The sequence below is a fragment of the Pelmatolapia mariae genome, linkage group LG8 (assembly GCF_036321145.2).
Source record: "Pelmatolapia mariae isolate MD_Pm_ZW linkage group LG8, Pm_UMD_F_2, whole genome shotgun sequence".
Lineage (NCBI taxonomy): Eukaryota > Metazoa > Chordata > Actinopteri > Cichliformes > Cichlidae > Pelmatolapia > Pelmatolapia mariae.
This window is the reverse complement of record NC_086234.1, coordinates 6,098,895-6,115,559: the sequence shown is the minus strand read 5'-3', so window position 1 is coordinate 6,115,559 and position 16,665 is coordinate 6,098,895. Positions and strand designations below refer to the sequence as shown.

Below are 16,665 nucleotides of genomic sequence, written 5' to 3'. Positions count from 1 at the left end.
ATCTGGTCCTAAGTCCAGCTATAATAAAACAATGGCGTTGAAGAAATAAATGTTTTAGGAAATCAGATATTAAAATGTCAAATTGTGGCTGATACAACATTGTAATTTGTAATATAAAGGTGAAAACACATATTAAACATATAGGCATTATTATCACTGGGAACAAGAATTATGGGAGAAAAGAACAAATAAACAAAAAATGTGGCTAAAATGTAAATGTGCTAAGTCAGATGGATTGTGGATTCTGTGAAGAAGATAATGTGTGAAACTTTTTTGTTTTGTTTTCTCAAAATAGTTTCTGTAGATGAAGAACTTCTCAGTGCAATAGAGCAATGTTCGGATGTGGTGGAGGGGAGAGATTTACATCACGGACGTGCAGCCAACAAATCTGCAGGAACTGTTGATATGATGCGGTCATGTCAGTATTGACCAAAATATCTGAGGATTGTTTCCAGCAGCTTGTTCAACCTGTGCTACTTAGCAATAAGGCTGTTTAAAGGGAAAATGCATATGTAAGTGTCCAGTGAGTGTATGATTTGTCTGCTCTGGGATTTATATCGTTTCCACATGAAAAAATATATTCATCAGTAACCTGTGTCTTTCTTCTAATAAAGAACTACTATAAATGTGCAATTTGATAACCACGTCTTGTTCTATGAGTTATAAAAACTTAAATATGCTTTCAAATCACATGGACAGCAGAAAACTGTATTTATGAAAATATAAGCTGGAAAACAAGATACTTAAATTTCAAAGGCAAATGAAAATCTTTATTTCAGATGTGGAAAATCTGTAAAAAAAAAAAAAAAAAAAGAAAAATCTGTAGAAATGCTGCGAGGGGATCCAAAGTTTCTCATAATGATGTAGTGTTTGATCTGGAACTCTTAATTATCATGACAGCTACAGTAACGACTTGTGCTTCTTGTTTTTTGAGGAAAAGAAATAAATCTTGCTTAGAATCATAGAAAAGGTTAATTCAATGTGATAAAACAAATTACTTTTAGTTAAAAAAAAAAAAGCAAAATGAAAATCAAAGCCATTAGAAAAAATGGATTTAATGCCCTTTGATGTTAAGTTGTTACTAACAGAGCAGCACACAAAAGTGTAGTCTCGTTCTTAGGGTGTTAACATCTCCATTTTGGGAGTAATTTTAATTTTTTTTTTAATGTAAACACCTCTTCTTTAAAAAAAAAAAAAAAAAAGACATTTGCTATCGTATACATCATCTGGGATACTCTACCATCATTAAATGCATGTCAGAGAATTTTGCAACATGAAACACCAGCCTACTAACCACCTCATGCAGCTTAGTGGTTAACAAACTAGCTCCATCTGCCCAAATTATCAACATTTTTTTCTTCTTTTTTGCAAGAGACAAGACAAAATCCTTAAAATACAAAATATTTATTTTCGAAAATGTCTTTATAAGAGAAAAACAAAACGAGAAAAGGAAAAAAAATCAAAAACCAAATCAAAACCATACAAATTGTTTGGTTGCTAGCATACCACACTAGTGCTAGGAACTAACAATGGAGAATTGTTCACCCGGGTTAACTCACAGACGCTCAGAGGCGATGATCTCCACCTCTACCCTGCGATCTCATTGCACCCAAACACTGAGGCAAACAGAAGCGCCGAAAACATGGCACTAGTGGTGAAATGGCATCCTGTCCGTTCTAGAAACTTATAATAGCAGGAGGGGCAGACGTGGCAACCATCTGATTTCCTTTTTTTTAAAAAAAAGAAAAAGAAAAAAAGAAAAACAAAAGAAAAACACAAAAACCAAAAACAAAGAAAGTGTTTAATACATATCTGAAATACAGAGGGGACTAACTGTTGGCATTGATATGGCGAAGAATGGAGGAAAAAAAAAAAAAAAGCTAGAGGGAGCTCTTGGGCTAAAAATCAGCACTCCAAGGAGCATCCCAACCTTCCAAAAAACTGAACAGTGTGCTTCTGAAAGATATGGAGGAGGAGAAAGCCTCGCAGAGCCCGAGGCCACAGAGGTCAAAGTTGCACCTTTGAGGTTGCAGTGGAGTCAGCTTTAAGGCTTGGCAGGCCGAACCTTACAGCAGATATAAACATATATATATTCTTAAACCTTTCCATCTTTTTTTATTGTGGTTGTACAATATTCCCTGATGGCCTGATATGGCCGCTGAGTGTTATACAGAATCCTGAAGAGATATCAAAATTAAAAAGAATAAAAAGAAAAGAAAAAAAAAAAGAAGTGATGAAATTGTCCGTGGAGGAGGGGTAGAGAGGGGGGAGGGTTTGATGGTGGGGGATCCTGTTTTGTTGCAGTTTGTGGGACTTCCTGTTGCTCTCCCTTGTCCCCTCTGAAAATGTTGCACACGCTGGTCAAACACACAGTTTCTCCATCTCACTGCTGCAGTGATCTGCTCTGAGGGGTTTTAAAAAAGAAGAAGAAGAAAAATAGATTTAGACGAGAGAAAGAAGACTGCACATATAACCGAATCCTTTAATTTTACTCACCTATGTCAGCTTCTTGGCTTTGTTGTAAAGCGAATCCACGACTTTGCTCATGTTCTGAATTGTTTCCAAAGCTGCTTCGTATGTTTTGTCCACTGGGGGTTCTTCAAATATGATCAAAACACCTTCACCTTGGTCGAGGATTCCTAAGGCGGCGTGCAAAAAAAAAGGATTACAGCAGACTGCCGAGTATAGCTTTGCAAAATACTTTTTTTTAATACAACAACACAATTACCGTGAAACTTTTTGTCCAGAATCATTTGTGATAATTTCCTCTCAACATCGCCCTAAAGAGATAAAAATGAGGAATTAAAAATGAGCTGAGATACACAAGACTGAATGTTAGCTTAAAAAATTTTAAATAAAATAAATCCAAAATGCAGCAACACTTACCTTAGATAGTTTGATTAGACCTGATATGTGTTCTATCTGAAAACCGAAGGACACAAATTAAATACAGGTCTTAATTATACATTTTTCAGTTGTAATGATGAAGAACAAACAATATCAGTCTGTACTAGTATTAAGTAATAGACACGTTGCAGTCACGCAGACTTCAGCTTCTATTGTTTGATAGAAATACGCAGTATAAACTGTATGATTAGCACAAGAGTTAAATCAAATAGAAAGGCTTTTAATGTAGCTGCCTCATCATGCTAATAGTCCACAGTGTGTCCGTGTGCCATTTCTGGATATTGCAGGGTTTCTCCACGATCACTCAAACTGATATACCTTTGGGAAATAAGGTGATGCATCTAAAATATATTCACGCAGTTATGCAGTGACTCTAGAGACAAAGATGCCAGTATCTCCCAAAGTTTTCACCAAAATGAAAGTGTAATAAACCAAACAGCAGGGGAAGGGGGAGCATTATTGCTTATAAAATCAAGCTTTCAGGCCAAAAGATGGTATCGCATTAACTCAGAAAAGCAGAGCGTGGCTTATATGGCTGTCAGTGCAACAAAGTCTGCTAGCGGCTGTATTTACAATGATCCCATGTTATGAGATGTTTTTTCTTCAAAGACACAAATACAACTTTACTTTTCAGCAAATGTAAAGTTTTAGGACCGATTGGTAAAAGTTTTCACATTTTGTATTACAGTGGTGGGTTTCCTATATACACCTGAGCCTTGCATGTTCTCACCTGCACTCTGGAAAATGGTTCAATGACTCGGATGAGGTTTTGTTCCAGCAAGTTGTCGTACAGCTTGGCCAGGTGAGTGTTGATGATTGGGTCGTCCCGCAGCTCTGCTCTGTACTCTGTGAGGGCCTGGAACATGCCAAACTCTGACTTAGGAAAACTTTGAATTCTCAAACAACAAGGAAGCAGCTTACGACACAAAACGTCAAGGTTTTAATCCTTCAAAATGAAAATCGAGGACCTAATGTTAACTTCTGAGTGTGCCACGTCACCCTCAGCTGACAAATGTGAGACCAAAGACCAAAATGACAAAATGTGTGTTTCTTCATCTTTATGTAAAGCCACTGGGCAAAATTTGACAATGCTAAAAGCATTCTTACCTTTTCAAAATCTGCTAATGATCTGTTCTTGCTGGCCTGGGCTACACATTTCAATGCTTCTGTCTACAAACAGAAAGATGAGAAAATAAAATATTAGTAATGCTTTTATAAAGAAAAAAAAAGATTAATGAAGCACCCACACAAAACTAAGAAATATCTGGTAGTTACAGTGAAAGTCATTTTCTTCTGAAACACAGCAACACATTTATTTAAACTCAAATATCATCAAAGATTTGAGTAAAATCTGCAGCACTCACACAAAAACTGTGTGCTTCCCTTAAATAACACGTTTATTACACCTTTGCACACCAAAGCTGCTGCTTTGTGAATAATCCACAACTGATATTTATATTTTAATTTAGTTCAAAAGGTGGTTTGCAGCATTTGTGATTCTTTCAGTGTTTGGATAAAAATCCAGTGACAGCTTGTACTTGCCTGTCTGCCTGTGTATCTGAGGGCCAGTTTACCGCTGATCAGGGCTTGTACCTCCTCTGGCCTGAAAGAGTCAAGTAATAAATACATTCATTAGACCTTTAAAGAGTGTTTAGTACCACGTATTACTGTAAAACAGTATAAGTACTACTTACGAGTTGAGTACAATTTTGCACAGGAGCATGTATTTGAGTGCTGTGATGGCTCTGGGGCTGTCGATTGAGTCGTAACCCTCGAAGGCCTCAAAGAAGTAGGAGTAGGCCGTCTTCCAGTCTTTCTCCTCTGCTGCATGGATGATCCCTGCACCAGAGATGGCACAGCATGACAGTTACCATTTCAGGCAAAAACAAAAACCCACAACAGTGAAGTATGTGATGCTTCAACAAAAACTTGGAGCGCCGAGGCTGCCATATGACTGCATGACTCCAAAGAGTATTAAAACCACCATGTGCTGAGCTTCTCTGGGCGTTGCCCGACATGGACAACTTAATCATAACGCTGGAAAGTACAAAAGAAATGATCATGTTGTGTCATTTTTTCAGGTCATATTGTGTTGGGCAGCTAAGTCTAAGAATTTAGTCAGCCATCCTGTAATCAGGAGTTTAGCAGTTTGATCCCAAGCACCTCAAAGTCTGTATTTTGCCGTGTAGACAAGACACTGAAAGTCAAAAACATCCCGGATGTGTCATGAGTATGTATGCAATTGTAAAAGGGCTGCATGAATGCAGCTTTTGGTGCAAACTGCTTTAAACTGTTTATAAGACTACAAAAGCTCTACTGTATTAATTCACTCCGCCATTTATAGCCATGAATAAATATGATAAGATCGTGCCTCCAAGCTCTTCTGGCTTCAACATCAGAAACTGTGTGGTTTTCAGACACTCATAACCGTTAGAGGCACTGGAGATCAAATCTAAATTTGTCATGCACCTGTCGAGAAAAGACCTGCTTTATGTTATTAAAACACAAAATAATTATTAATAAGGGTAAAATTTCTTGATGGTGCAGCACGGTCTACATCAACATTTTATTACTCTAAACCACCATAACATCATTCAACTTAACAAGAATAGAAACATGTGCCTTTTTTGTAAATAAAGCTGAAACTAAGAAAAAGGAAAAAAGGCCAGAAAATTACCATTTACTATGAGATCCTATCAAACAATATTAAACTCTAGAAAAGGGCATCTTGTCAAAGATTTATGGTATGCCTGGCACCACTCAATGACTGAACCAAAAGAGGACAACATGGTAGACATCAGGCACTAATTTTTCCACATATCCAACTTCTGCAATCGAATGACATAAAAGATTCTATCAATGACAATGTTTGAATTTTTACATGGTAGTGTTGCAGGAAAGGATGGCTTAAAAAGCCAGAAAACTGTGCTGATCTCACATCGTCAGAGTATCTGCTGACATCAGTCCAATGCAGTCCTTTCCCCGTAAAATGTGTAAAACCCTTGCAACATTTTTCAAGCATCATCAGTGTTAAATCTGACACCTCTTTTTTCACTAGTTATTCAGAGTGACTGTTTAGGCTGATTATTACTTTTTCTGAATCAGTTTTTTTTCGCTAGTATCGGATCATTGCGTTTCTACTGAGCAGAGCATGGATGATGTACCTTCAGGCAGAGGTATAGTATTATGTAGTCTGTTCAGTTACCTTCTACAATGGATGAGCACACCACTCATTAGCTGTTATATCCATCTGCCTTATTAACCGTTTCAGCCCCATGCAAGAAATATTCAGCAGTAATCAGCCGGTCAAGTGTGAACCTGGCCTTTACAATCCCGCATCTTGATGAATAAAAAAATGAAGGAAAAACTAGTCTCCCCTTTTGTTAATTCGCCCAGACAGAAAGTTATTCCAGGTAAGACTTTGGTAACTCTTACCTGACTGCATGTCCAGAGCTGCCTGGAGCTTTGGAGGACAGTAAATGGCGTTGGCGGTGGTTCTGGCTGAAGTGAGGGCTGCGCGGGCCTTGGGCAGGTTACTGAGGGCGTGGTATGTCTTACTTTCAAGCAGCTGCACCTCCACCAGAAGAGCTTTGTCATCCATCTTTTTCAGCTCCTGGAGCAGCTGGGAGCCTGAGGGTAAGAGGGCAAATCTGTGTTAATATCGTGTATGCCAGCTGCTGCAATAACTTTGTTCAAAATTATGTAATTGCCAGGGGATGAATGCACAATTATAGTGCTGATATGTGCTGCTCAATTTTCCTCCCATAACCCCTTATTTATGAAGTATTTTAGTCAAGCATTAACTTTTTAAATTTAGCACTAGAAGAATGAAAGATTTCTTGCCAAATATCTTGGTGGTAGAAAACAGACATTGCTATTCACCCAAAACATAAAAATGTTAAAAAGGATCTGTAAACACTCACCAAGAGCCAAGGCCTCCTGGTATCTTTTGGTGTCAAAATAGAGCGAGATCAGTCGTGCCTGAAAGAACAAGAAGCTGTTAGATGAGCAGAGAACAGCAGCAACAGCTGAGACAGGAAGCAGTTATAAGAAACAACTAATGACAGAATTGTACCCTTTATTAATTCCATCAGAGTAATCTTAACTTCTACAGCATTTTGATGATGAAAACATCTGGTTGTAACTGGTATCAAACTGTTTCTTGCAGGTATCATATCGAGCACACCATGAGCATTTTATTAGCTTTCCAATAATTGCTGTAAATTACAACTACAACTGTCATCCTCTTCAGGCAAAGATAAAGGATTCATAGGTTTCCTGTTTTCATCCAGGTTCATCTCAGAGTCACAGTGGTGGCGTTGCACAACCAATCGCTCCATCATTATCTGTCTGAAATCACAGCGTCTCCCACTCCATGAGTCAGAACGCATTAAATCTGATCTCTCCCACAGCCGCTATTTTTTGTTTGGGGATATCATATTTCTTTGTTTTCACTCTCATTACTCATAAACTGTGTTCCATGTCAGCACTAAGTGAGGTCAGGTGGGAGTACAAATATATCAGCTAGCAATAACTTCATTTATGACAAATCCAATAACCATCTTCATACTCCTCTTCTATCTGAATGGCACAGTTCATGTACTGCAATTTGTTGCTTTTATTACTCTGGAGGTCTTTACTATCAAACTTCCAAAATACAAAATAATCCCCCACTTAATCCAGTTATCTTTCCCCTTCCTTTTATAAAGTAGAAAGGCCACATCTGGTGTAAAAGTGATAGAGTTCAGGAAAAAGACTTCGTAGCACTGTTTTAACACTTTTCTGCTCTCATACGTGGTGTGGACAAAGTATGTATGGGCTTACACATTTTAGGTTTTTTACAAGCCTATGCTAGACATCTTTTTACCTCCAGAGCTTGTCGTAGGAAGGTCCTCTTCTCAGCCTTGGCCCATTCAATGCATTCAAGACACAGCTCCACCTCCTGCCCCGTTGCTGCTTCCATGTCAAGGAATAGATCTAACAGAGAGCGGACGAGCCGAGCCGCCTTGGCCTTACTGATGGACATCAGGAAAGGCCTCACAAATTTCAGGAGTCCACCAAGTTCTGTGGACAAAAACAAAAAAAACTTATTCAAAACTTTAAGAGCAAAAACATTTATATGACAGCATCTCTTAGTCTGAGCAGCGCCCTGCAACAGATTTAGTGAAAACTCATTTTGTTAACCCTGAAATGAGGGAAACTGAGTTTTTTGTTGCAAAAAGACATATAACCTAAACAGATTGTGAACCTAACTTGCTCACTGGCAGGTCTTCTCTCTGATTGGCACCTCCTGCTGCATCTAAAGCAGCTTTAAGAGCTCTTATCAGATCAGCACAAGTTCACACTACAAATGCTGAAATCCCAGTGAGATATTCTTACTAGATCTAACCATTATCTGAAAGGTTTAGATTTTTATATTCAGTTGATGTAACCTGAATTTCACCCCTGTCAGATGGCAGAATTTTTTTTTTTTAAATGACATAATTGGGTGAGACTCCAGCTTTGTTGTCTATTAAATTTTGACTGAGTAGACCAAGCTGATTAAAATTAGTCTTTTCTCCTCCCCTCTTTTGTAAGACAAATGTTACAGTCCACACTGACATGCATTCAGATTATTCAGTCCACTGGATTTTAACGGAGGCTCTACTTGTTATTTACCGACTGCCGTTACTTAAGTACACACTTACCGAGAAACTTCTATTTAAAGTCAATTGAACTAACTCAGATGAGCTTTTCTGGAAACTGAACTTTTCTGATGTTAGAGCAAATCAAATCAGAGTTTAAGTCTAGACTCAGAGTTTATTGAAACTGTTTTCTGGAACAGGACCCAGGTTTTAGCCAAACATAAAATGTACACAGAATGTCTTTGAACATTACCTGCAGCTTGTCCCGTCTTTGCCAGCAGTGTGCCCAGCTCCAGGATGCTTTGTTCTTTAACTCTAACCGCTTCCTCATCGTTCTCTTGAACATCTCTTCTCACTGATAAACAGAACAAGTTCACATGAGAAAAAAATATTAAAATATAACAATGAGGTAAGTAAATTTACAAACATGCATAGTGATCCACACTTTATTATAGCAATACACAGTCCCATCTTGTGATTTGTCATGTGACATAAACAGTTTAACCAAAAATATTGAAATATTTTTCTTGGTTCTATAAAATTCTCAATAACCAAATCTTTTGAAATACTTTTGAAAAGCCAAAGCTGTGCAGGACAAAACTGAGATATCTTTGTCCCATCACCATCTCCAAAATCCAACTAATTTACTAAAGAAAACAATCCTGAGGGAAACAGTCAATTTGTGGCTTAATAACTAAGAAATGATTTTGCCCCTTTGAGCAGTTTCTGGGGAATTGAGCATTTAATAATTTCAGCGCTGATACTAGAGATATACAGGTTGAAAGAACATACGTTCCTTAGAGGTAAACAAGAGAAAAGGACATCTTGCCAGCTAGTAGGGCTGGTGTGACAAGGCAGATTGGGGACAGCTATACCTGTTGTGGGAAATGTAAGAACTCTTTACCACTACTCGTGTGTTTACACCATCATTTAGTTATTTATAGAGGTCCAGCTGATTATGAAACAGGTTATAGGTCCTCTCGCTTTATAAGGTAGCTGCTTTTCACTGTGTTGATGAGAGGCTTTTGATAACAGGCTAATGATGTTAGCCTCAACACTAACTATGCTAACATGACAGTCTTTAGTTGGGTCAATGAGAACTGTGCTCAGTGTCACAGCTCCAACACACACACAGTGAAACTCATGCACAATTCTGACAACCACCAACAGACACATTTCATGGCTAGGCCTAGAGTTAGCAACGGTGCTAACGAGCTAACATCCACCAGCTAGCAATTCCCGTTAGCCACCGTTCTACAGTGAGTCAGCACGGCACACCACCGGCTCCAGCTATTCAAAGCCACTAGCTACATGCTAACCCCGCCGCCTCACACTAACTGTAAAATCATTCATTACAGCAGTGAATGGGATGATATTCACCTCAAAACACCAGCCTAAGACTCACCTATTGAATGTAGGATGTCGATAGAGGCGTTGCGATCCGTGCTAATGAGAGACTGAGCTCTCTGAAACTCAACCACCGCTGCAGCCGCCATCTTCCTTATTCAAATGCTGCCTGAATGAAAAATACGTGCGGGGACTACGTTACCAAACGCCTGTGACGCCACTGTACATCTTGCATGTCGGGATTGAAAGGAATAATGGGAAATGTAGTCATCAAATTCCTTTGTTACAGTATTTAAAATAAATAAATAAATAAAAACTAGTTCTTATTTCTGCCCATGACAATTTTCTCCCCACAATAACTGAGAATCTTGGATCCATTTCGTCATCACTTCTACCAGCTGTGAGAAATCTGAGTGTTACTTTTGATGACGTATTCAGTTTTTGCTTTGTTTGTTTGTTTTTTTTAACTTTGACTACAGTTTTCAGAGTTCTGTTTATTTTTCTGTTTTATTTTCTATTCAGTTTTAAAGTTCAGTTTAAAAGGTGATCCATTTCAGAGTGCTCCGTGGCTAAATGCCGCCCTAAGAACGATCATCCCTAATGATGGGCGCAGGCTTAAACTGTGCTATTCTGAGATCAGTTTGGGGGACAGAGTCTAAAAACTGATAAAACATTAATGTGGTCTATTTGGTGTGTTTCTTATGGATTAAAATCATGCAATTATATTTTTATTTAGTGCAAAATTACCCCGGCGTAATATCCAGGTCATAATATCTCTCTAGGTCCCTAAATGTGTGCTGATATTCATTCTGTGCTCTTGCTGAAGCACATTCTAATTGGAAAAACATATACAAATAACTTCCCTGCTAAACCACTGACACCACTGCAGGAAATAGACCATCCAAAGAACACGCACAGGAAGTCTGGTCAGGTTTTTAACCAATGTGTCCACAATGATGATAATGGTTATTTTTCAAAAATGAATGAAATAATGTCTGCCCAAATTAGAAAATTTTTGTAGAGGCTGCTGCGGGACTTCCCATAACCCACTGACCATGTCTTGCTCACTCAACTACATGTCATTAAATTTACTGCATGTCAATAACTGTTGTCTTCTGTCTCTCATAGTTTTTGTTTTGTTCTTGTCTCTCAATGTTCTCATTTTTCTCCTATCCTTTCCCTCACTCCAAAACCAGCCATGGCAGATGCTGCCTCTCCCTGAGCCTAGTTCTGCCAGAGGTCTCCCGTTAAAAGGAAGTTCTTCCTTCCCACTGTTGCCAAATTGTGCTAACAGGGATTCATCATTGTTGGGTGTTAGAGTGGATTCTTAAATGTTTGTCATTTTTATGCTTGCCATCCATTTCTACATTGTTTAACTGTGAGGCTGAAGTGTTTTATCACAGGGAACATCCTTGTGGAGGTCTGTTTGATGTTTGGTAGAGCTTCCTGCCCTTTGTATGGTTTCACTGTGTTACCTATGGTAAACCATACATTGGGTGTGGGGGAGACTACCCTCTTTATGACCAAGGATGTTCCCCCTGCTTTTAGGGTTTATGACCCTTTGATCAGCAGGAGGGCACCTACATACACACACACACACACACACACACACACACACACACACACACACACACACACACACACACACACACACACACACACACACAGTGCCTCGTCTTTGTAACCAAGGGGGGTTAAGAGGGGAGGTACGTGTTGTAAACTATTGTGTGAACTGTAACAGTTTGTCAATAAATAGCTGCGAGGGAAGCTGCTCTTTGAAGGACTTTGGGCTGGAGACAGGTTAGGAGCGTGAGCTCCAAGAGCTGGTTCTTGACCAAAGGCCTCCCTTGCGCAAGTAATCGATCGAACGCTGTTGCCTTGTTTTTCTTTCATGATGAATAAGTCTCTAGAACTAGCGGGGTTTGTGGGAACAGACCCAACATTTATTTGGTCCTTCGAGCCGGATCCCAACACATCGCCTCCACCGCGAGGGGAGGGAGAGGACGCCACCGCAGTCTGCTAGCAGCCATCGTCTGGGACGATTGACGAAAGCCCTGGTACTTTGCTTTGTTCCAGGCCGGACAGTTTGCGCCTGAACTCCCCACGGGATGGATGGCGATTGACGGGAACCAGAGACTCTTCCCATGAACGGAAACAACACGAACAGTGAGTACAGAAGGCCTTAGAGAGCGGCTACGTGCCCGTGCGTTAAAGCAGGTACGTGAGTGCGCAAGCTGTGCGTGTAGACGCAAGCTACCTGGCTTCTCCGCCAGTGTTTTAGTTTTTGTTTTATCTTTTTGATTTATTTAAGGAGGTTTAAAGAGGTTTCTCCACCGAATAGAAGGAGGGTAAGGACGGTTTCTCCACCGAAAGGAGGATAGAGCTCTATAAAGATAAAAAAAGGTTCTCCGCAGTTAAGGGCGTTGAGTGTATGGTTTCTCCACCAATGGTAAGGAGGAAAGAGCTCGCCGCGGTAAGGGGGATTATGGGCCTAAAAAGAGTGTGAATGAGCGTATATGTATGTGAGTGCCAGTAAGTGAACGCAGCAGCACAGAAGTTAACCTAAGCGGTGTTAATGGAATTCGGTGACCTGTTGTGTACACGTAGCCTGGGTTTTGGTGTAAGTCGCGTTGCCAGTTGCAAACTTAAAAGAAGTCTGCCTTGAAAGAGGATGAAATACAGTGCAAAGTTTTTATTGGGCAGAACGTGGTGTGTGGATCGTTGAAGAATGAAGTGAAATTGTGCTCTAAAGCAGAAGCGATGGTGAGTGTGTCTGACGTCACGGTGTGTGTGAAGGTATCCAGCTGGGGCAGACGTGATTCTGCAGGTCACCTGCCCAGTGGACAAAGAAATAACGTAGTTGTGTGGTGAATGATAGCACGGAGAGTGTTTGGTGTTTCTCAGCCTGAAACAGCTGTAATGTACTTTCTGTTTTTAAGAGAGAGAGAGAGAGAGATGTGTGTTGTTTTAAGCAGTGATGAGAATAATGAAAATGTGATGAGAGGAACACAAAAACATACAGAAAATGCATCAACTATACTAACCCTACATGCATACACAATAAATGATACTCATGAAGACCAGACAGCATCTTAAGCATGAGATTCTGCTTGTCATCTTGTCCAAGTCACTAGTAAGATGAAAGTGATACATAGACTAGTGGACTGAATATTATAGGAGGACAGATGGTTGCATCATAGAGGAAAACAGAATGCTGATGAGGGGTCTTACATGAGTGAGCTGAGTGAGCTGATTGTGAGTTTCTGGTGTGTGAAGAAGTTTTACCATGGCACACATTTGGTTACATGAGAAGAAACTTATTATGTGATGAGACAACAGGGTTATGCTGTATGTTGTGTGTGGCTGATTGGATGAATGTTTGAGATTGATCTAGTTGTTGATTTGTCTTTTGTTATTAAGTTGAGCCTGCCAAATGGGTTGTTATGATTTATCCCCCTGGCATGAAAAACACGTGTCATGACTTAACAAGGCCTTTCTTTCCTTTGCTTTCCTTTATTTTCTTTCCTTTCTTTTTATTTTGTTACTTTCATGGTGCACTGAAAGTTTCGTTTGATGATGTCTGTTTGAGCAGAGATGCACGATTAGAACAGAAGCGCTATACGACTCGTCGTCGACAAAACTGTTGCGAAAGTGAGCTTCTCCAAAAATTAAAATGGGCTTGGGAGAAAGCCACTTATTTGGGACAATCAGAAAACAAGTCCCTGCCAAAAAGGATTCAGCGAGGTAATCCAGTCTAAATTATTTTTCTTTTTTGAAATGACGTCATTGCTGGCAGTAGAAACTTATTGCGTCAAGAAGGGTTCTACTATTAGCAAATAAAAAATTAGTGAAAAAACTGACTGACAAAAGCTGACAAGACTGACTGACTTAACACCATTGTGTGAAGTTAACCCCCACCTGACAAAGGTGTGGATGTATCTCTGTGTGTGTCTGTTGCAGGAACAGAAGGAGACCACAGGAGGAAACTTGGGTCACACGACTATGTGAACTCTGCAAATTTAACTTTTTTACTTTAAATTTTTCCTGTGTCTGTGAATTCACCATGAGTGTGTCATTAACTACTTTGTGTTGCTCACAGAGATTACTGTGAGAAAGAGTGTATACATAACATTTATATTTCTTTTTACAGTAGATGGTTAATCATGTGATTCGATCATGTGATTTATAACAGGACACAACTTAATGATGTTTTTCTATCACAGGATTACTGAGATTTTGTGTGAAGAAAACTGTAGTTACAGGCTGTGTATTGGTGATTAACTTACACTGTGTTGGAGAAAATATGAGTGTTATAAGGGAGAAGTGAATACAGTGTGACACTGTGTTTGAAACCAATGTTACCTCTTTTTACAGCATCTCTGGAATCTGGATGACCAACACCTGACAACCAGGACAAACCGTGTGTTTGGCTAATGTTTGTTTTTCTTTAAGAGTGCTTGTAAAGGATTCAGCACAGACAGACAAGTGACAATTGAACAAATGTGCAGTGGTTACAGAATAGTTGAATATGGGGCTCATTAGCTGGCCACTATTGAGCTCACAGTGATAAAAATGAGTGGAGTGACAAACTTAAGGAAAGTCACCGATTAAATTGTGGAATAAATTGGGATGATTCATGATTTGGGACAAATTATGATAATAATAATAGTGATTTAATGACTGGAGAAAACCTGCACATGATATTTGTCTTTTATGCTGAATACTTTATTACTCTTATGATCTATAGTTGGTTGAAAATGTGAAGTTTGATTTAACAGACGTTGTCTTCCAGGATACAGGCTCCAGGTGGAGCTGGGAGTTAGACAAGCTAAACATTTAATTGCTGACTATTGTTTTTACACAGGGTTACAGGTTGGAGTGAAGCTGCTCCAAGGGACAAACCCTGGAGATTGTTTTAGGGAGACTGTGCAACATTCTTGTACATGTCTCGTTGGGGAGTTGACACATGGCAGAAGCCATGTGGCGAGAGGAGTGTCATTTTAATTTGCAGATGTCGTGAGGTGCCATGACGAGAAGGAGTGACTGAGAGGATCGTCCATAAGATGGAAGCTGAGGCCTGGAGAGAGGCTTCAGAAGGATCGGAGATTTCCTTCAGCACAGAGAGCTGTGCTACTGAGCTTCCAGGGGATTGTGATGAGGAGACTCTGCACAGCAAAATCTTAAATGAGATAAAAGAGTTTCGACATTGACGTTGAGGAAGACAACTAAGGTGTACGACGTGCTCTGCCTTTAAAATCTTCAGCAACGTTGAATCGTTTGAACCTGAGGGAGCGTGCCAGGCTCCAAAAAGTGACAGCGCAGAGGAGGTCCAGCGATGGACTTGTGGTTCTGTGAACAGCACAAATGCCAGGTGACTGTGAAATACCTAACACCACTTTTTCCACAAGTGAAGCCAGTAACTTACTATCCTAAAAGATTAGCTCTAGTTGCTTGTGCTTTACTTCCATGCGTGAGATCAGTATGTGCAGCAGCTTAAGCTGTACAATGTTTCAGGATATAGTTTTTCACCTTTTTGACACTGTTAGTTCCACACGAGATAGATGTCTACTAATGCAGACTAAAATTATATTTCTGTCACCTACAAAACGCTTGTCTTTAATGTTACTGTTACGTCAACCCTTTTTGCCAACAAAGGAAGAGGGCGCTTCTCATGAGTGTAGACAGCGCGTAGAGAGGGGTGTAAGCTGAGGGATGACTTAATAGATGTGCCACTTGGTGAGGGAAAGGTTTGGTTTGTTGATGGTTTGAGTTTTACAACAGCAGAGGGACAGGCTAAACCAGGTTTTACTGTAGTAGATAGTGAGAAAGTTATCTGTGCAGGACACCTAACAGGTTCTATGTCTGCTGAAGCAGCAGAGATAGTAGCTTTAACGGAAGCGTGTAAAGCTGCAGAGAAACAAGATGTGACAATATACACTGATAGCCAGTATGCATTTGCTACAGTACATTTCTTTGTAGTACAGTGGGTGAGACGAGGTGTGACAGCCCCTACAGGGAAACCTGTAGAACACGCCCAACTCTTGCAAAATCTGCTGGAGGCAGAGTTTTTACCCAGTAGGATTACTGTTTGCAAATGTGTAGCACACATGTGAGGGAAAGATCCGGTTGCATTAGAGAATGTTTTTGCAGATAAGCTCGCAAACGAAGTAACTTTAGGAGAACATGTTGTTAACGTTTTAGCAGTGCAATGCCAGCAAACGTTGGCTATTATGCGAGGTGCACTGGCAGCCATGCAGGGCCACTGACCTACTGCAGGAAAACAGTTGTGACTTATAGAAGGAGCGAGTTTGCAGGATGGTGTTTGTTATCTGTGTGATACACCGATACTGCCTAAGAATTTGTATAAGACTGTTGCTATTTTGCGCCATGGGCTTTGCCATGTCGCAACAGGAGGGAGATGATGACAGCAATAGTTTATACTTTAAGATTAAATACCTGAGCATATTAGCAGATTAGATGCTTAAAATGTTCAAAAATAAAGAAGTCTTGAGAACAAATGATCTGCCAGATGATTCTGTTCTCCGCAGGAGCAGAGGCTGAAGTCTGGAGATTGGATGTTGACAAGGCCATGGAGAGGAAGTGCTGGTCCAGTCCATGGTGGAAAGGTTCCTATCGGATGCTGCTGACGACGACCACAGCAGTGAAGATTGCTGAAAGGAACACTTGGATACATCAAGCGCACTGCAAGAAGGTAACACACTTCCTGGCCGACTCTGGGTGATGGTGAAAAGGCCAGCGGTACAAAGGGGGGAGTATATCTCTAGGA

The 16,665-nt window shown here is 40.0% G+C and overlaps 1 protein-coding gene across 1 annotated transcript; it reads right to left on the bottom strand.

Moving 5' to 3' along the window:
• Positions 1-802: 802 nt before the first annotated feature.
• psmd11b (proteasome 26S subunit, non-ATPase 11b) lies at positions 803-10,036 on the bottom strand. Its single transcript, XM_063482601.1, has 13 exons — positions 9,937-10,036; positions 8,785-8,886; positions 7,775-7,971; positions 6,831-6,888; positions 6,343-6,537; positions 4,602-4,746; positions 4,450-4,510; positions 4,015-4,077; positions 3,638-3,763; positions 2,887-2,922; positions 2,729-2,780; positions 2,497-2,639; positions 803-2,404 (listed from the first exon to the last, which is right to left on the bottom strand). The coding sequence occupies exons 1-12, from the start codon at positions 10,025-10,027 to the stop codon at positions 2,497-2,499; spliced, it is 1,269 nt and encodes a 422-aa protein (XP_063338671.1). The 5' UTR covers positions 10,028-10,036; the 3' UTR covers positions 803-2,404.
• Between the last annotated feature and the right edge of the window lie 6,629 nt (positions 10,037-16,665).